Raw genomic sequence first — 21,702 nt, 5'->3', positions numbered from 1 at the left:
CTTGGAGCGTCCAGGTGATCTGGGACGCCGACACGACGCTATTTAGGGCGAGCTCGACATGAGGTGAGCCTGCTTAGGTTCCTGAGGCCGAGATTCACTTCGGCGCCTCGCTGCTGGTCGCGCTGGTCGCGCGCTCGTCTCCTCATTAATAATTTAAAAAAAATCCCCGTTTTTGGATTTAATTTCTTTTTTAATCACTGCCTTCTCCCCTGGTCTTAACTACGATCGCGCCCTTACCTGCACCTTAATTTGTGGAAACATCACCGCTGTTTGGCGGGTCCGGGTTACCGGGAGGTTGTGGGTGCCAGCGCCATCTTGGTTTGGGGTAGAAGCGCGAGCGCCATCTTGGAGCGTCCAGGTGATCTGGGACGCGGAGACGACGCTATTTAATGCTCGCTTGAAGAGCGCAGTGGTAACGCGCAGCGGTCGTGCCCTCCCTGCGCCTGAGTCATGCCAGAGTCCTGCCCGTCTGCGCTCGTCAGCGTCTCGGAGGCGTGTGAGGCGGGACTCTGGTCTTCGGCTCAGACATTTAGCAGTGAGGTCTTGCTGTTCTTGAGGTTTGTATCGTGCATTGCCGCTCTGGGATGATTACTTACAGTGCTGCTGCTTTGTCTGCTCTGCGTTGTCACCCTTTGGGATGCAAATGTCTTTTTCCTGGTGGCCGCCTTCTGGGGAAAGGCTGTCCAGCATGTGGCTGGCGTCCAATGGCCTCACCAACTCCGGCCCCGCCACCTCCCAGTCAGCACTGTCACTGTGCTCTTTTGAACACCATGTCCCTGGTCCGCCATTCCACGGACATCTGGAATCTTCTTGCAGACTCCAATATATCATGTCTGTTTCTAACTGAGACTTGGTTGGGGGCAGGATCTGAACCGGATGTTGCCTGTGCCCTACCATCTAACTATACCATTTTAAGAAGAGACAGAATTGGGGGCAGAGGAGGAGGAGTGGCCCTGATAGTGGATAAGGCCCTTGTGTGTTCCTCTTTCCCTGTGGAGAATATCGCAGGATGTGAAGCCTTAGGCTTTACACTTAGTCTGTCTGCCTCTCAGACTTGCACGGGGATCCTCGTTTATAGACCACCTGGGCCCATTGGCTCCTTCTTCGAGGACCTGCAGGCGGCTCTTTCCGTACCCTGCATGCGATCAGCACACTGTGTGTTGTTAGGTGACTTAAATTTGCATATGGACTCGATTGTGGATTCCGATGCCTCCAAGCTGCGGGACATTACTGCACTGCTGGGGCTAGTCCCTTTTATTGATAGTCCTACCCATGTTAAAGGCCACACGTTAGATCTAATCTTTTCTACAATGCTGATTGAGGTGTCCCCGCCACTCTCTGTCCTATGGTCAGATCACTTTTTAATAAACTTCGCTATCTTACATGAGACAAGTTCCAACCAGAGAGCACAGAAGGGTGTGACTCGACAGACTAGAGCGTTTCATCTAGTTTCAGCAGATATGCTATCAGATGCTCTTTGTCAACATCCGTGCAAACTTACAGGGATTCTAGACGCTGACCTGGCTCTGGTTCAGAAATGGCTGCAAACAAGATTTGAGGAGCTAGACCCAGTGAAGTCAGCTAGAACAGCCCCCAGCCACGACTTCGCTCCCTGGTTTACCTCCGCACTTCGAAAAATGCGCCAAGACTGTAAAAAGGCGGAAAGACTATGGCGTCGCAAATACGACCCAGTTGAGAAAATAAAGTACCGTGATGCCATAAAACAGTACCACAAACATATTTCGGAAGCCAAAAAGGAATATCTTGAGCACAGAATAGATCAGGCGGATAATATGAGTAGGGAACTTTTTAGAATTGTTAAGGAATTTGTTGATCCTGCCGCAGGTGCCCTTTCACACTCTCATACTGAAGGGTGGATTAGGCAGCTTGCTGAGTTTTTCGTCACGAAAATTAAAACTATTCAAGATTCCTTCCCCCCCTCGGACCTATCCATGGACATGGACGCCTCAGCTGGTAAATGGAGGCCTGTATCATCCTTAGGGGCAGAGTCTGGGCCCACACTATCGGTCTTTCCACAGATGTCCTGTGCAATATCACTTGAGCTACTGTCCCGGCTTCAATCTGGCTCACCCCTGGATGTATGTCCAGCAAAGTGCTTGGGCAGAGTGGCATCGTCAGTAAACAGCTTGCTGAACCCCCTGCTCAATCTGTCCTTGAGCTCCGGAGTGGTGCCTCGGGAATGGAAACACGCATTGATTCTGCCGCTGATCAAAAAACCTCTTTTAGATCCCTTGTTGCAGGCTAACTATAGACCGATCTCCCTGCTCCCTGCTCTGGCGAAGGTGGTTAAGAAACATGTTCAGCATACACTTACCAACTTTATTGAGAGTAAAACATTCTCCATGATTCTCAATCTGGTTTCCGTGCTAATTATAGCACGGAGACAGCCCTCGTGGAGGTGACCGAAGCCATCAGGGAGACGCTCGACCATGGGGGAAAGGCTATGTTAGTCATGCTGGACCTGTCGGCGGCTTTCGACACCGTCCCACATGCAGGTCTCCTTTCTAGACTCTGCGAGATCGTATTGCGTGGGACGGTGTTGGATTGGTTTCAATCCTTTCTATCGGACCGTCGACAGGTGATCTGGGCTCCACCGTTCTCCGCTGAAATGCCATCGCTAGAGGTAGAGGTTCCTCAAGGGTCCATTCTGAGCCCCACCCTCTTTAATATCTATATGGCCCCTCTGGCGATGGTAGCGGAGACTTATGGGGCCCAGGTCATTTCCTACGCTGATGACACCCAGCTCCTGTTTACTTGCAGGAAAGGAGAGGTTTTTGACGGCGACAGGATCAAAGACTGCCTGAGTGCGGTCTTTGCGTGGTTCCAGCGGCACAGCCTGAAATGCAACTCGGATAAGTCTGAGTTGCTTTTCTTTGGCTGTGCCCCTGATCCCGGCTGGAAGTCGTGGTGGCCCCAGGACATGTTCCTCCGGAGAAGACGTCCTCCCAAGTGAAAAATCTTGGAGTTGTGTTTGATGACGACCTTTCTTTTCGACCCCACATTATGGGGCTATCAGGGAAATGTTTCGGCATCCTCAAGATGCTTAGAAAATTTCTTCCATTGCTTTCCCTGCAGTATCGAAAGACTGTTGTCCAGGCGCTAGTGGGGTCTCGGTTAGACTACGCTAATGCGCTATATGCAGGTCTGCCCAAGTACCTATTGGCTAGACTGCAAATTGTCCAAATCTGGGCGGCTAGAGCCATTTTTGGCCTGCCAAGAAGAGCCAGCGCCTCATTGCTTCTAAATAGGTTGCATTGGCTACCTATTTCTAGAAGAATCATGTTTAAAATCCTCACGCTGGCGTTCAAAGCCCTTCACTCTGTTGGTCCTAATTACATCAGAAAGCGTACCGCTTTCTATCTGCCGCGGAGGATGTTGCGGTCAGCCGATTTGGCTAAAATGGAGGTGCCGGCTGTTAAACGCGTTCGGATGGGAGGACGGTCTTTCGAATATGTGGCGGCTTGCCATTGGAATGAGCTCCCTCTCTCCCTTCGCAAAGCCAACAGCCTCCTAGCTTTCAGGAAGGAGCTTAAGACCACGCTCTTCTCCGTGTAATCCTGAGACTGTAGCGTTTTTAGCCTTTGTGTTTCTGGGTTTTCAGGCCTCTTTGTCAAAGCGCGGGACACCCCCTGGGGTAGCCGTGCGCTCTAAAAGAATGGTATAACATAACATAACATTCATTCAAATGGTTTTAACATTGAAATGTAGTGAACACATTTAAATAGGACTTTGCACGTATTACATTTCATGTATGTATAATGTGCAGGATGAAATTATATTTCTATAACGTAATTGTGTTTAGTTTAAGTTGCCTGGCTTATAGGCCCGAATCGTAGGTTGTTTTGAGTTTTGTTTCTCCTTGGTTGCTCAAGAATTATGTAAAATAAATCCTTTTTGTGCCCGAAGACAGTGTGTTCTCACCCTACTGCAGGTGCATGAATTCGACCTCGTTATTCTTAGATTTAAGGAGATACCCAGAATGTCTTTGAAGAAGGCTGGAAGGCGAGAAGGGAGGACACCTTTTGTGTCTGGCCTATCTGGGAACCGGATCACTGACAGAATATCGACAGTCAAAATTTTGACCTGTCAAAATATCGAGTTAAAATATCGAATGCCAGAATATCGACTTCCTGTCTACAAACAGGTGAGTTCAAAAATATTGACTCCAAAATATCGATGGTAAAAAGTATAGACAGTCAAAATATCGAATTTTTTAAATGTCTTAAAATGAATTTAAAACTAATATAATAATAAATATAATTAATTTCAACATACTTCAAATACTTAAATAAACGTAAAATTAATAAATAATTAATGTAACTTTAAAATAAAAATAAAAATAATTTTATTACACACATATATATATATATATATACATATTATTAACAAAACATATACAATATTGTTACCGTAGGATAGCGAGAGGGTTACATTTACTATAACCACTCCAGTGAGTGCAACAGTAGGGAAAGCATTGGATAGCGTAGAAGTAAAAATTACTATTCCAACTCCAGATAGCACAACAGTAGGGAAAACGTTAGATAGTGTAGGGGTAAACATTACTATTCCCACCCCAGAGAGTGCAACAGTAGGGAAAGCGTTGGATAGCGTAAGGGTAAAAATTACTATTTCCACTCCAGAGAGTGCAACAGTAGGGAAAGCGTTGGATAGCGTAAGGGTAAAAATTACTATCCCAACTCAAGAGAGCGCAATAGTAGGGAAAACGTTGGATAGCGTAGGGGTAAAAATTACTATTCCCTCTCCAGAGAGTGCAACAGTAGGGAAAGCGTTGGATAGTGTAAGGGTAAAAATCACTATTCCCACTCCAGAGAGTGTAACAGTAGGAAAGGCGTTGGATAGCATAGGGGTAAAAATTACTATTCGCACTCCAGAGAGTGCAACAGTAGGGAAAGCGTTGGATAGCGTAAGGGTAAAAATTACTATTCCCACTCCAAAGAGTGCAACAATAGGGAAAGCTTTGGATAGCGTAGGGGTAAAAATTACTATTCCCACTCCAGAGAGCGCAACATAGGGAAAGCGTTGGATAGCGTGAGGGTAAAAATTACTATTCCCACTGCAGAGAGCACAACAGTAGGGAAAGCGTTGGATAGTGTAGGGGTAAAAATTACTATTCCAACTCCGGAGAGCGCAACAGTAGGGAAAGTGTTGCATAGCGTAGGGGTAAAAATGACTATTCCCACTCCAGAGAGCGCAACAGTAGGGAAAGCGTTGGATAGCGTAGGGGTAAAAATTACTATTCCCACTCCAGTGAGTGCAACAGTAGGGAAAGCATTGGATAGCGTAGGGGTAAAAAATACTATTCCCACTCCAGTGAGTGCAATAGTAGGGAAAGCGTTGGATAGCGTAGGGGTAAATATTACTATTCCAACTCCAGAGAGTGCAACAATAGGGCAAGCGTTGGATAGTGGGAGGGTAAAAATTACTATTACCACTCCAGAGAGAGCAACAGTAGGTAAAGCGTTGGATAGTGTAGGGGTAAAAATTACTATTCCCACTCCAGAGAGCGCAACAGTAGGGAAAGCATTGGATAGCGTAAGGGTAAGAATTACTATTCCCACTCCAGAGAGCGCAAAAGTAGGGAAAGCGTTGGATAGCGTAGGGATAAAAATTACTATTCCCACTCCAAAGAGTGCAACCATAGGGAAAGCGTTGGATAGCGTAGGGGTAAAAATTACTATTCCGACTCCAGTGAGTGCAACAGTAGGGAAAGCGCTGGATAGCGTAGGGATAAAAATTACTATTCCCACTCCAGTGAGTGCAAAAGTGTGGAAAGCATTGGATAGCGTAGGGGTAAAAATTACTATTCCCACTCCAGTGAGTGCAATAGTAGTAAAAGTAAATACTTCCTATATAAATATAAATAACATAAATATTAATACCAATTACAAATTAATTAAAATATTTTTACAATTGTATAAAATATATTAATTAATCAATTAAAATTAAAAATTAAAATTAATTAATTATAAAAATTACCTACTAGTACTAATTATTTACCAATTAACAATAAATGAATTTTCAATTTAAAAATTGTAAAAAATTAGACACGAAAAAATATTTAAAAAATGTAATTACTTACAATTAAATTACTCCCCAAGCTATTCCCCTATAAACACACAACCCACTACAGAAAAAAATTAATAAAAGTAACATAATTATCAATCAATCAATTACAATAAATTACAAATTATATTTTAATTATTTACCAAATAATAATTAATTAACAATTAATTCTAAATACATACAAATAAATAAAATAACATATTTAATTAATTATAATTAAATTACTTCCCACCCTATTCCCCTATAAACCCAAAACCCGCTACAGAAATATATTACTAAAATTAACATATTTATCAATTAATCAATTATAATAAATTACAAATTATATTTTAATTAATTACCAAGTAATAATTAATTAACAATTAATTCTAAATAAATACCAATAAATAAAATAACATATTTAATTCATTATAATTAAATTACTTCCCACCCTATTCCCCTATAAACCCAATACCCAATAAAGAAATTAAATTACTAAAAATAACATATTTATCAATTCATCAATTACCATTAATTACCAATTATATTTTAATTAATTACCAATTAATTATTAATTAACAATTAATTCTAAATAAATACCAATAAATACAATAACATATTTAATTAATTATAATTAAATTACTTCCCACCATATTCCCCTATAAACCCACAACCCGCTACAGAATTATATTACACAAAAATTAAAAATGTATATTAACTTACCTTAAATTCAATATTTTTGCTGTCTATATTCAGTCTAGTCGATAATATGTCCATTCTATATTTTTGATTCGATATTATTGCTATTCTATTCGCTATTAAAATTTTCTAGTCGATATTTTGGTAGTCTATATATTGTCTAGTCGATATTATGTCTGTTCTATATTTTGTACTCAATATTATGTCTAGTCGATAAGAAAAACTCGATATTTTGACTCTATACCCTTTGAACCAAGGCCACTGGAAGAAGAGTCAAATTAGTTAAAGCTTCTGTGGAAACATACTGCATAAAGTTGCAATGGAAAAGTTTTAACAAATGACGTATTGTGGGTTGAACAGTGTCTTTTTGTATGATGCGCAGCAACAGATTTGGTAGACTTCTGCTAGCTTTCGGAGGAGAAGAAGCATCTTAGAGCGAGCTCCATAGCTTTAAGCCCATTTGATGTGAGTACTTCTTAGGAAGTTAGCACGTGCTGACACCTTTGGGATATGATGAAAGGGAGATAGGTAGGACTCTCATTTAGAGCAGGGTAGGGAAAGAGATTTTTGTTCCGAATCTCAATGAAAAGAAGATTGGACTCAGCTTCTATTCTTTGTTGCATTTCGATTTTAGAGTTCATCATATTATGCCTTCTTTGCCGAATGAATTATATTCGTATACTCGGCTCTCTATTGATTTTCATGTACCTATATACTCTGATTTTGTAGTGTGTTTATATTAAATTGTTTTCGACAAAACTGAAATTCGGAGTCTGTGGTCATTTAAAGCATGACCTAATTGAAAGTATAATCTTGAATTGTCTACTCCCCTCCACCACTGTTAGCAGGAAAATAAAAGACCATCTGTGCCATATCTAGTAGGAAAGACATAGAGTAACATTTAGCATAATCAACCCTATTTTGAGTCATACGTGACCCCATTTCCTCAGAGGGCAAGCGCACAAGCCCCTCACACCGGCAAAACTCTCAGCCTGTAGTGGCTGAATCACATTTATGCAGGAAATTTTCAGCTCAAGCATATGTGTAAATCTATGTAGATGGTGAGCTCTGACCACTGAATTACCTCTTGATTGGGCCAATGAGTTTCTTGCTTTTTGATTGACCCAATATTTGTAGCCCCCCCTTACTCAATGGAGGTTAGTTTTAATAATAAAAATCGTGCTCGTTCTACAGAGGAGGAAATGGTCAAATGGGCCTTTCTCTCTTTGACTAAAAGGTTTTCATCCATCCCAACCACTCTCTGAGATGTTCCTTGTTGTAGCAAGAGCCAGTCTAACACAGTGGGCTTTGGAAGCGGCTTGAAGTGGGAATGCTGTTGTGCAGCACTGTTCCCTGAAGAGATGTGTCCTTTGTTGTTGTAGGTGACGGGCAAGGAGAATCCAGATATGCAGGTGTTTGCTAGCCTCCTCCATACTCACCTAGCTGGAACAGCGGTACAAGTGGTTCAGTACAGGTAAGCAGAACTGTGGTGTGGTGGCATCTCCAAGGGTGATTGTTAAGGCTTCTGGTCAACAGGAAAATGGTGATGTACCAATAACAAATTGCATATATTGTTTTATTATCGTTAGCATTTACAATTGTTTCTCACAATGCCGACCTCTTGTGTTTCTGGTACCAGACTTCAGTTTAGTAGCCCAAACGTCTCACAGTGTTCATTATTGAAATTTTCAGGTTACGTCCTCAAGGTAACTGTTGAATACGACATGAGAGAAAAAAATGTATACTGCTTTTCTTTGACCCACAAAAGCTCACCCTTATATAAATAAAGGAAATGCAGTCTGGGGACATGCAAAGATCTTATTTATTTATTTATGCGTTTTTATATAGTGCGAACTTAACCTGAAGGTGTCAGAGCACTTTTACAATAGAACCAGTTATATTATATAAGGGCTTCAGAAGAAATTAATAACATACAAGATGCAAACAGATAAACTCTAAACTCACACAAGAATGGTAGTAAGTGCAAAAACATACTTGAAATACAAGTGGTTAGAGTTGAATATATACAAGTTGTAAATTCACTCAAGATTACATTTTAAGAAGCGATTAGGCTTGGTCAATTATTTATTACATATTTACAGAGCATGATTTTCTCGCAGTTTTTCTACTAGGCCTTCAGGGTGCTGGTGCACTTACAGGCGGTAAACTTGGGCCTGGTGGGATCCCCAAGCCGGTGATGGCTGTAGGGGTAGAAGGCCGGGTGGGGGTGGGCAGATGCAGCATGCAGGATCCCAGAGCTGATCTTGAGCCCATGCTGGGCTCCAGCTGTGGGACGGGGAAGGACGCTCAGGGCAGGAGGATCCGTGCCATGAAGTTAGGTCTCCTTTTGGGTTCAAGCACCCACAGCGCCACTGGGTCCCGACCTCCAAACCACAGGGTCAGTCCTCGAGGCACCCCTGGGGGAGGGCACTCTCGCTACTCCATCGCTCCTGCTGCTAGTCTCAGCCTCCGGGACTCTCTCACTAGCAGGCCTCTGGTGCCGATGGGCCTTGCTAGGCTGGAGTCACAGCCCTCCTCCGCCATCTTGAGGACCGCACGCATCTCTGTGGCCATAAGCCGCTGACTGCTATAACCAGCGCTGTTCGTTGCTGTGGACCCGGCACTCAACACTGGTGGGTCCTGAGGGGTTCCATCAGAGCTCTCCGGTGCTCTCTGGGCCCTTATCGCCTGCAGGATGGCACCAGAAGGGGGGACTCTGGCAGGAACCTCCTTCAGGAGCACCGGAAGCAGAAATAAGCAAGCGTGTTTGGCCAAATTTTGGCTAATGATGCTGGAGTCCAGGCCAAGAGTTAGGCCTTCTTTACCAGTGACCCAATGCCTGATGTAATAAAAATGGGGCCTGATACAATTTGTCACTGGTGTTAGTGCGATAAGTATTGGCTATCCCAAGCTGTACACTCAAACAAGGAGCATACAATGCAGATATGGGTAATTAAAGGACAACAATCGTCATGTCCTGGTTTTTACCACCAATTGTTGCCCCAGGAAACGTTGACAGGGCTGACCTGCTGAATTTCTCTGGGGATGAAGAGGTTACTACATCCTGTATTTACTGGGTGGAACAATATCTGCACTACTCATAATTTTGATACGTACAGTAGAATTGTTAGCTCTAACCATTGAGTGTGGCTCAATGGTTAGAGCGGCAGACCCTGATGCAGAGTTCTAGCCCGGGACCAGGGTTCAATTCCCCGCCTCGGTGGGTCTTGGACTCAAAATTCCACGGACATGATAATTCTCACCTCGGTGCCTATTCCAATCAGTGAGTCCCACTCTGCAACTCTGGGCAATAGCTTGCTTAATCTCCACAACGGCCCCCGCAACGCTAAGGATGCCTGGCCTCCACCTTGGGGGTGCCCAGGAGTGGACGCCTCACAGGGAAAGCCAGGATGGGTTCCACAGCGGTATTCCTACAAGCGCCTTGAGACCCTTGCGGGTGAGTAGTGCGCTATACAAGTATCAATTTACATTTACATCTCGTAAATCTAATTAGAATTGAGCCCTTGTAATTGAGGTACATGATTAATGTAGCAAAACTGTTGATTGGTTTCTTGAATTTTGTTTGTGTTCAGAGTTATTTGATTAATTATATACAAATACATATAACTAGAAAACTAGAGAAAAACTAAAATATATACCAAGTTGTATAAGAGAAATGCAAACGTATTTGAGAAATGATAAAATGCAACTTTAGATGGCAAATTTATAATCAGAAACAAATTAAGCAAATATTGGCCAATCTCAAAATATGATGGAAGGTAATAGAATGCATAGACAGTCATATCCAACACAAAGGCCATGCATAAAGTACAAAATTAGTCACTACTTCAATACACATTTATTACATAAGTATTAAGAGGCTTCCAAAAAGTTGAGGGGCAGTAGTCATTTTTAAGGCTTTAATTAAGTAGATATTTGTGCCTTTTCTATTACATATAACTCCAAGTTCATCATGTTTGGACAGGAAGCAATTCAACATCCTTATAATTAGTGGTAATGGATTTAATACCTGAAAAAAGAAAAAAGAAAAAAAAAACAGTATGGCTTGACTGTGGATATCTAGGAGAAAAAAATTAAATGAATAATGTTAGTATCATATGCAAGACATACAAGATATCTCCAATAGTCAACATTTGTATAATAATCTCCCAAACAGTCTTCTAAAATTCAAGCATAAGAGACATAAGTTGTTACAGTGAACTCTCTTTGTGTTTACAGTGCAAACATACTGTTGATACCACTAAATTGCTGCTATATAATGTAGTTGGAGTCAAGTCAAGTTCCGTCAATGGCTTTATTATGCGATAAAAATATAACCCTATAAGTAAAATATAAACATGCTACAAAACACATGCTACAAAAAAAACTTACTGAAACAACTTGGTTTCATATTAACATCCTTAAAAAAGATACAGACTATTACCCCACCTCAATACATTTAAAAGTTCTTAAGGACAAAAGGCCCGATGTACGTATTTTTTTTTTGGTCACAAACGGCCCAATTCGCAGAATTGGGCTGTTTGCGACCAAATAAAAGCATTTTCCTATGTACAAAACCCAATTTTGCGATTTGGTAACCTATTACTGAATCGCAAAATGGATAAGCTATTCGGTATTAGGAAGGGGCATGTTAAGGGCGTCCCTTCCTAATACCGACGTCCTATGTACAAATGTTTTGGAACCGAAATGCGGTCACAAAACAGATGCTTTTTAACACCAATTTCACCTTGGTGCTATTTCATTCGCAAACTGGCAGCCTAACACCTGTAAGCTCCATGCCACGAAATGATCCTGGGGCCATAGAAATCTTTCCAACCCCTTTCCAGTACCCTCTGCTGACTGATGCAATTTGCCAGCTTGGGCATGCTCAGTGAGGTTTGCGTTTTCACCACATTCACCGCATTACCACCACTCCCGCTGCCATCACTGGCTCGCCCCCACGCTCTGCTGCGACCTCAGCCACGGCTCTCAGCTTGTGCTTCCTGAATTTTTGTGGTTTTCGCCCTCAATTGTTTGCATATTTCTACACAGACTGCAGTGGCTCAAGACAGGGCCGAGGCGGCGGACTTTTAATAAGCACATGGACACAGTTCTATTGGTGCTAAGCCTTGTGCGCGACCAGGAACTAATTAATATTACAAATAAGTTAAACTGATGTAAGGTCACTGTTATTAAATCTGAGACACTGAAAACCCACATTTTGATGCATTGGTCTGAAAAATCAGGTAAAAGAAACTCTTCAATTCAGAACGCACCTAAAATTATCTTAAAGGCTTCTTGAATTTCAAAACATATCATCTTGGGGGAATGGCTAACAACACATAAATAGGACAGTGAACGGGAGGTAATGACTTTTCCATGGAGCTATGACAGAACCACGAAAGCCATTACCATGCATTCCTTTACGACGCGGTCAATACAATGACAGTGACGATACCAAGCATTCTTTACCACACATAGCCTTTACAATGAAATTTGCATTCTCAAGGCTTGTATAGTAAATGCATATGCATGGTGAAAACTTACCAGGTAAGTGTAACCCCAATTTGAATATATATTTTTAAATACATATAAATGTATATATATATATATATATATATATATTACCTACTGGCGGTCGCCAGTAGGTATATATAGTTAGGATTTTTTCTCTATGGGATTTTTGAAAATTCTATGTCTAATAACTTTGGCGTTTGTGGACGGAATTGGCTGAAATTCTCAGGATATATATATATATATATATATATATATATATATATATATATATATATATATATATATATATATATATATATATATATATATATATTGCCGTGTATGTGTTGAAATGCATTTGTGGCCTCAAATATGTAGGCAGCACAAAGCTACCGGTACAAGCTAGAATACTGCAGCACCTAAGAGCCACGGTCAATTCTGACCCAACTTACCCAGTGGCCAGGCATGTAAAAGCTGAGCATGACAATAATGTAAATGTCCTGCAGTATTTTGTGATAGATAGCATTCCTTTTAATAAGAGAGGGGAAGACAGAGAGAAACAGTTACACCGACTTGAGACAAGGTATATAGTGGAACTTGAGACAAAGACCCCAAGGGGGCTTAACATTTGCGAAGATTTACACCATTTCTTGTAAATAGTTTGTCGCATTATAATTACCGGTCTTTAGTTCCCCGGTGTGCGGTTCGGGGCCAGGATTCATTATGAAATGTATATTTATATATTTAACAGAGTCGTTGGTTAGACATTTTTTAACATATTGAATATTCTATATGTTTTAAATGGTTTTAGATAGTATTTATCATAATGGGGGTTTAGCCCCTAATAATGGGATTCACACCGTTATTGAACAAGCTTGTGGCACAATGTGATGATAGCTAATGGTCCTGACATCTTGAATTTAGTCCATAGATAAGAGGGGGAGCACGTAAAGGCTTTGACGTGAGGAGGTAATTTTTATATTACACATTGTAACTTGTCAGCATAAGGTGTCTTAGAGGGTTGTGTGTTTTCTCTCTCTTCTTTCTTTTTTATCCCATCATGACTACCGGTAGGGTTAAATGGAATGTTTACAGTATTAGTATTAGTACAGGTAGTAATGCCGAACAAAGAATTTTATCCTGCCCAAGTTTTTCCTGCCCTTTCTATAGATTACGAATGTTATTTAATATTTAAGATATATACTCCCGACTGGGAGTCCACACAGCACATGATTATACACTCAGGAGATTATTTTGCACTATTTTAGTCATTTAATGGAGTCTTTTTACAGAGGGCACAATGTTGCTAATGGGGGCATAGTGAACAGATTATGTTTTTACTGACATTATGAATAATGTGCAAGCGTTTTTGTATTTGTACAGTAAGATGAATTATTCCCTAATATTAAATTCGGTATATATTGAATTATGTATACATAGAATTTATATGAATTGTGCTTTTTAAATTAAAAGAATTGTTTAAGTACATCGGGATGTCATACATTAACCTGAATTAAGGGGTCTGTCTTTGCATTTTAAGTTTGTCTGCGTCAACATGCCCGTAGGAGTCTGTCATTGATTTCCATGATTCTATGGTGACCGGGGATTGGTGGAGTTGTAATTTAAAAATTAAGGGGATTGTGAGCACTTGTTACCAGCGAGCAAGGCGACTGGGATCGCCGAAACGCGTTTGGTTGAGCACAGCAATGCACAGATAAAATGTTAAATAAAGATACCAGCGGCTGCTGATTGATTGAAGAGTCCGCCTCTCTCGTCTTTGTTGGCGCGTGCAAGCGGCGCTGAGAGTGGAAACTGGATATATATATATATATATATATATATATATATATATACACGCACACACACACACATGCATGCACCATACCCACCCTAAACCATAAAATTACCCTTTTTTCACTCTTACATAAACAGCTATATATTTATATATACACTTAATACATACAACCATTAATACTTACACATACTTTAAAACTTTTGCAACAAATATGCCTTTACCATTCATGCCTTTACAACGAAATACATTGTAATGGCATGCTTGGTAAAGGCATTTTGGTTGCAAAATCCTGCTTGGTAAATACTTGTGTGGTAGTGTCGCCTGCGTGGTTAAGCCTGTGTGGTACCGGCTTTGTGCTAAAGGCTGTTTCCCCTTTCCCATGATTTCATTTCCTATGAATTAGATTTTCTGTCGGAGCAAGCAAGTGTCTGTCTGTTTGGTTGATTCAAATAAGAGTAGGTTATCAGCAATCAAGGGGCAAATATAACTGGGCCTGAAAGTTCAGATTCCATATATTATTGTCTGAGAGGTTTTGTTATGCTATGTAAGTTAGTGTCTCTCATAGGGCTGCCTGTAGCTGAATGGTTTCTGGGGGTCCTGATCAGATTCGAAGTTGTGGTGTTACATTAAATGTTGGTGCTCCCTTCAAGAGCTGGTGTAAGAGAATTCCAGAATATAAACTTCATGGATATAAAATCTGTGCTATCACATTTAGAGGCCCAATTTTTTAAACCTTTTTTTGGAGCAATTTGGCTGTCTAAATCAAAGGGGAAACTCTTATACATCCAGCCCAAATATAATGTTTTGAAGATGCTTTACAATGAGAAAGTTCTTAACAGCCTTTCATATCTACAAGGAATGAAACCCAGATTGGCTTCTTGGGCCGAGACATGTCCTACGACTTCAGCCTACAAGAAACAAGATACCTGCCTGCGGTCATACCTATCAAAATGGTAAGTGCATCACCTGAGACTGAATGAACTGTTATGATCAGTGAACTACCTATTTCATCTGGAACAGGGGTTTAATTTGGTATTACATTCCACAATTACATTCATGCTTAACAAGTTTGTCCATCAATCTAATATGTTGAATTAATTGAACTAAAAGTATTTCTAGCAGCTCAGTTCTCTACTGCACATATGTCATACAAACTATTAACAACTGAAATAAATAAAACATTACAGGCTAAATGTAGTAAGGGACAGGTTATAAAAAATGATTGCAAACAGTGCAGTGGTATATGATCTGGCTGGTAATGTGCAGTGCGCCCATCTATTACTAGGTCACTTTGTAAAATCTGTAGTCGTGGGGGTTTCAATCTGACATAACTAATCATTATTGATTAACCCATTCGTTGCGCCCGTCGGTCAACGGCCGTCGCAAGCACTACCTCGGTAGAGCAGCGCACGCCCGTTGGCTGACGCGGCCCCGCCCCACTCAATAGAATGTCCCGCAGCAGAATTTACGCCGCAGTTAACTCACTAAGCTCACTACTTGCAACACCCGGTGATTAGCTACAAACACAGAGATGGTGGTCTTCAAGAAACAGCAAACCACTATTCCTGCGTTTGCATTCTCGAACTCGATTCTTTTTTAAAGCAGCCCATGTCCCTAAAGGAGTCAGTGCTGCTTTAAAGAAAAACTACTGGGCCAGATTTAAAAACATTTTGCGTCATGGTTGCACCACTTTTATGGATCCACAATGATGCAAAACGCTAGTAGATATTTACAAAGATACGCAGGGGGCAATTTGCACAAGCCTGTGTGCCTTTCTAAAAAAATTAACAAAAATTAAGTGTTCCATAGGTGGAGCATGGGCGTTACTGTGCATTCATCCATGAATTTCATGCAATCACAGATTTACAAGATTACTTTTATGGCTGCAGACACTCCACACTCGTGTTGGAGACTCTGCACATAAAAAGATAGTCCTGTCCTATCATTTTATGTGCAGAGTTCTCCACTACTAATCGTAGGAAAGCTCCAGGCCTGCCCCCGACCTGAATCCTCCAGCTTCTGTGTCGTATGGACCTCTTTGTTTCTTTGTAGTAGGGATTAAGTGTGCACAGGAATCGATTGAAGCATAAACCCCCCCCCCTGCTATCCCCTTCTGTCTCTTATGCATATTCCTGAATCATCATTAAGTTCCTCAGGATCAATAATCAAGGAGTTATCATTGATAAATGTGGAGTATTGCCATCGCTGCTAAACTGACGGTTGGTTTGTTGTTGAAAAAACCATCATGGCATGTTTCCGCGGATGGTGTCCTAGATGGATCAGGCCAGTGAAAGGTTTATACCAAACACCCAACAGACGTCAGCCTTTGGCCTAAGGACCTCAGACTGTCTGACCTATTTAAGTTCTAGTTTGGGAATTTGTTTTGGAAAAAACTAAGATATTGCTGAACGGTTTTAGAAAAGCCTAAAGGTTTGCTGAACACTTGCTGAAAACATTGCAGCCATTCAGCAAACCTACAGTGCATTCAGAGGAGCCGCCAGGAAGCCATTGAGTTCTTCACCAGGAAGGTGGAGATCTCTCAATATTGAGAGTTGTTGTCTGCCGATGGGTGAGGTTATAGCCCCCTTTGCCCTGTCAGTACGGCCAGTTACCCACCAAACTTTACATAACTCCCTTTGTCTGCGCATTTTTGTTACATATGCTGCTCTTCCACTGTAACACTAAGATCAACAGTAAAACATAGGGGTATATTTACAAAAACCTCTGATAACTACCGCAAGTGTAGCATAACGCAACTTTCAACATCGCAGCCTATCGCGGGAAAATACCCTGTGTCAACGTGGAATTTACAACACAGCGGTACCATGCGATAGACACCAAATAACGCATCAAAGTCAACACCACTCAGCAAAAATGCGAAACACGAACACCAAAAAAGCTGCGATAAGGCCAATTGCGATACAAAAAGCGCCGAAAACCAGCGGCAGGCCTGCAAATCCCACGTGTCTGGCGTGAAAAATCACAATAAAAACAACACACCAGAAAGAATCCAAAGTCCGCAGCAACATGGATGCACCCTGACCCAGCGCAGAGGTCAACGCAAACCCCACAAGTCCCACAGACCACCAGCAAGGAACAACGGGGTCGGCGAAGGCCACAGAGAAGAGGGAGAGGAAGATGGGGTGCAGTCCGCAGGAAAACAAGACCAGCGTCACAGAAGGGATAGGACACTACCAACAACTGACCCACAATCAGACTACCTTAAATGCAGCAGGAGTGTTGAGGACGCCAATGGAGGAGGACAAGAGGTGCTGACATGACGTGAAAGATAAACCAGGCCCAAAGCAGCTGCCAACAGGAAGGCAGCAGAGGCGACAGGAGGTGGGAATTCTGCACCACAGGAGAAGCTGTAGGAAATGGAGGCCAGTCATCCTTGTTGAGACGGTGCAAGAAGGTGTGAGTACAGACACAGCTTGAGAGGATCTGACACAACAACAACAGGGTGAGAAAAACACAGGGAACGGGGGGCCAGGGGGAGAAGGGCACAATGGCACACATGCACAACAATGTGTAGCACACTGCACACCCACAATTACCCAGGGTCATGTACCTCATCCCTGTGGCACACTGCAGCACACACACATAGCAATCACAGCGCATTCCATGACAATGTGGCACAAAGTGCAACCCAGAGACTGCAGAACAGGGGACCCAACTGGGTACGCCCATGCGCAACAACAGGCCAATCACATTTGGAAGAGCAGGGAACTGTGAGATGCATATGTACGGATACACCCTCGCATCAGTCATGTACTCTAAATGTCCACTGCCCCCCCTCAAATTGCGAGCACCGCCCAAACAGTCACAATGTACAAATGCATAAAAAATGAGAGGTACCCCTTAATTGAATCAAGGGAACTGAGGTTGAAATACCTATAAAGAGACTATCCCCTTGATTCACCATTCAGTACACTGGTAAACAATAATGAGTGGCCAAATATTAAGAAAACAGCTGTATAATTTATTCAATGAAAACATTTTTTACAATTTATAATAAAAACACAATATAATACACATCAGATAAAAAATTAATTAAAACAATTTGACAAAAGTGTAACAAAGTTAAACTAATACAAAATCGATTATGACCCGCATAATCACAAAAACAGACAGAAACATGTAAGACATGATAAATTGTTCAATACAGTTAGTACATTCAATTGCCAATGATGACACTTTGTTTTATACAATGATTACATCTGTGTTTCAACAAAAGTGCCAGGATCATGAAGTGTACAGGAAAAATGCGTCAAAGCGTTTCGATGGATACGTTAAATTACACCATCTTTCTCTTTATCTGAAGTGTATTATATTGTGTTTTTTAATATGAATTGCAAAAGAATTTTCATTGAATAAATTATACAGCTGTTTTCTTAATATTTGGCCACTCATTATTGTTTGCCAGTGTACTGAATTGTGAATTTAGATCAAGGGGATAGTCTGTTTATATAAGAAAAATGCACCAACATAAATGTCAACACAATGTCAACATGCATCTCACCTTCACATTTCAGAGGGACAAACAACACCTCCAGCAGGGCAGACCAGACAACCCATCAGTGATGCCGAAGACGACCCCCACACCCTCAACACCGATGCCCCACAACAGCCCATGGACATCCGACGCAACCCACCACCAGGACCCGGGCAGACAAGCTACTTAGAGGAGAACCCAGCCCCTGCAACTGACCACAAGCCTGAGCATCCGCAAGCACGGTTGGCTCACAATTTGTCACCGACCCACACATGGCACCCAAATGCCAGGTGCCAGATCGCCAACAGGAGGTGGCTGAACAGGTGCGGGTGTGGTCCGATCCCATGGCAGGCGAACTAGATCACAGACGTGGGTGTCTATTACCCTTCAGGGACCACCCACACCCCACAAAGGAGACCCACACTGCCATAGAGACACATGCAGATGTACACTCCCATCTTAGAACTACGCCCAGGGGAACACACATATCAGTCTCACACCCACACCTACGTTGGCTCTGCGTACGACAGCCCAGTCCCTTCCCTTTATGAATTGAGACGGTGACGACAAAGCTACATGTCCAAGCTCTAACAGGCTGCCTGCGGGGACATGTCTGCATCCGCTGTACACAGCACAATGTAATGTCATAGGGCCCAAGGCCCTCATGCAGGCAACAAGACCACAAGGACACACACAGATATGATGTTGAAGTGGCTACGGACACGTGCACCCGGCCCTTTTATTGGCAGGGCCACATGTATAGAGACGCCTGTGCTGGATGTGTGTGGGGTGAGTGCAAGCCAGCCCACGGGGAGGTGTTGGTGCTGGCAACAAATACAACAGTGAAAACTATGAATACGGAAACAGACAACATCAGCATTACAGGGACAACTGCGGAGCATCATGGAGGTAGCCGGAGCAAGTCTAGGGGTCACACAATGAGCAAACAGAAGTGTCCGTGAGTTGCAGTGCGCTGAGTTCGGGGCACTAGAGCTGAGCGTGCACATGTGAAGAAAATGTCTAAGATTGTGTCCCTTTGGGACATTTATGAAGCAGCTGCGGGGGGATGTCACACCCACATCATCTTCATCATCATTGTCCCAGGCCTCCCACACTGCCTGAGGTGACATTGCTGCATGAGCTCTCAACAGCACAGGCCAAAAACAGTCATGGTGGATGATTCATGGTGCACTGAGCTAGAGGCACCTGGAGCACTGAGCAGGGGAGCAGGCAGAAGATGGCATCCACAACAGGTTTGTGCAACTCTGTCAGTCTGCCAGTATGACCGTTTCAACACTGGCAGTTGGCGGTTGGAGTCAGTCCTGGCGGTGATGGCTTGTGTCTTCTGCTATGATGCGACATCCGGCCGATCAGGACTCAATTTGATGTGTGAGACCTGGTGGGCCGCAGTTGAGGCCAGAGGCAGCGGACAGCGCAGGGCCACAGACACATGGCGTCGATGAGCCCAAGACCACTGTCACAGAGGTCATCCAATATCTCAGCAGAAAGGGTCCCTGACCTGACCAGCACTGAGATAGTGGCCCCGGATGCACAGCGGCCGGCACAGGCACCCCACCACGGGATGGTGACTTGAGGTCCACTGAGGTAGGGCCATGCAGACTGAGCGGGTCCTCATCGATGTCGAAGGGGAATGTGGCGGAGGGTCGCGGAAGGACAGTGGAAGGTGTCCCCCAGGGCATGATGCAGAGGCCAGTAGCTATCCGGTAGCAGCAAATGGAGGAATGGAAAGCGACTGCCTCATTGCCACCACCAATTCAGCATCAGATGCATGAAGATGGGTACTACTCTGTGACCTACTGGTCAGCAGTGTAGGCCAGAGGCAGGGGTCAGCAGTGGGCCACAGCCATGTGTCACCGGCTGGTGTTGAACCGGGTTAGTGGCACCACGTGTCGCAAGCTGGTGTTGAACCGTTTTAGTGGCACCACGTGTCGCATGCTGGTGTTGAACAGGGTTAGTGCCATCAGGGCAGTTGTCGGTAGTGTTCGATCACCTCTGTGACGATGATCCTTTTTTCTGCCCAAATGCAATGTGTCATCCTTTTACGCCTCTCCTTGCATGCAATGATTCGTACTTGGCCTTTGAATAATCAATGTACAGTTCCAATTCTGTGACCTACTCAAGCGCAGTGTAGTCCGAGAGCAGACGTCCGCATGGACCTACAGAATCTTGCAGCTGTGATGTAACTATGCCCTCTCGCCACCACAACGAAGCGTGTATAGTGACATACACTCAGCCATGATTCATGTGCTATGCCATTTTGTACTGAAGACTCAGTTCCAAATGTGTGACCTACTTGTCCGCTGTGCATGCCGGTGGAGTATGTCAACAAGAAAGGTTTTACTGTGGGCCTGTGCTGCAGAGGGTGTGATGGTCTGAGGAGGCTGCCAAGGTCGCAGGCCTCGGGCTTGGAGATTGCACCTGCACGTAGTCGGCCCTCTTTGACACACCGGTGTCAGTAGGTGGGAATTGAGGCCTGGGTGCGCAGGGGCGGGCAGGACTGGTTTGGGGAGCAGCGTCCCGGAGTGCAGCAGGCGCAAAGTATCGTTGTCCACACCGCTCACGGCGTTGGCCTTGTGGCGGGGTGTGAGGCGCCGCCCTGGCAGAGATGCTGGGCTTTCTGGAAGAGGACCACGCCTAGAGTTACTTGCCTTTTATTCACACCCCTACGCTGGTCTGGCTCAAGCTTACGGGGGATGTAACAGGCTACAGTTCCGCATACTTTCCCGCTGGCTGAGGTTACATGGTTGCGTCCACTGTCAACTGTACTCCAAACACCAGGGGTGTGTGTCTCCATGAACATGTGTTTTGGCTGCTTACTGCAGTGTGGCTAGCACATCCACAATACACTTGACATTATGTACATTGTCATTCATTGGTCCCTTGCCTCCTTCCGCACATGCCAGGTCCCCACCTCTGCCGACATTCTGCTATTGTGTGTCTGAGGTGCCATGCCGTTGATGGCATTTGGTATTGGCCAACGGGCAGTGCATTTCCGTGGGTACCATCCTGGTGGCGCAGATGTATGATGGACTGTCAGGACGTGCAGGTATCATGCACACTACCTGGGTGGTTGGCTGCGGCTCAGCGGTGATTCCACAGTGGTCCACTGATG

The 21,702-nt window shown here is 43.4% G+C and overlaps 1 protein-coding gene across 1 annotated transcript in view; it reads left to right on the top strand.

The window, feature by feature from the left end:
• The window catches only part of LOC147700848 (putative DBH-like monooxygenase protein 2), a 477,613-nt gene that overhangs the window by 267,254 nt on the left and 188,657 nt on the right, over positions 1-21,702 (top strand). Inside the window, exons 8-9 of the mRNA XM_086929749.1 lie at positions 8,166-8,257; positions 14,931-15,027. Of these exons, the coding sequence (XP_086785875.1) occupies positions 8,166-8,257; positions 14,931-15,027 (189 nt within the window). The remainder of the gene's footprint in view (positions 1-8,165; positions 8,258-14,930; positions 15,028-21,702) is intronic.

This window comes from Lissotriton vulgaris, chromosome 7 (genome assembly GCF_964263255.1).
Source record: "Lissotriton vulgaris chromosome 7, aLisVul1.2, whole genome shotgun sequence".
Classification (NCBI taxonomy): domain Eukaryota; kingdom Metazoa; phylum Chordata; class Amphibia; order Caudata; family Salamandridae; genus Lissotriton; species Lissotriton vulgaris.
Note: the sequence above shows the minus strand (reverse complement) of the source record. Positions and strands in the feature narration are given on the sequence as shown.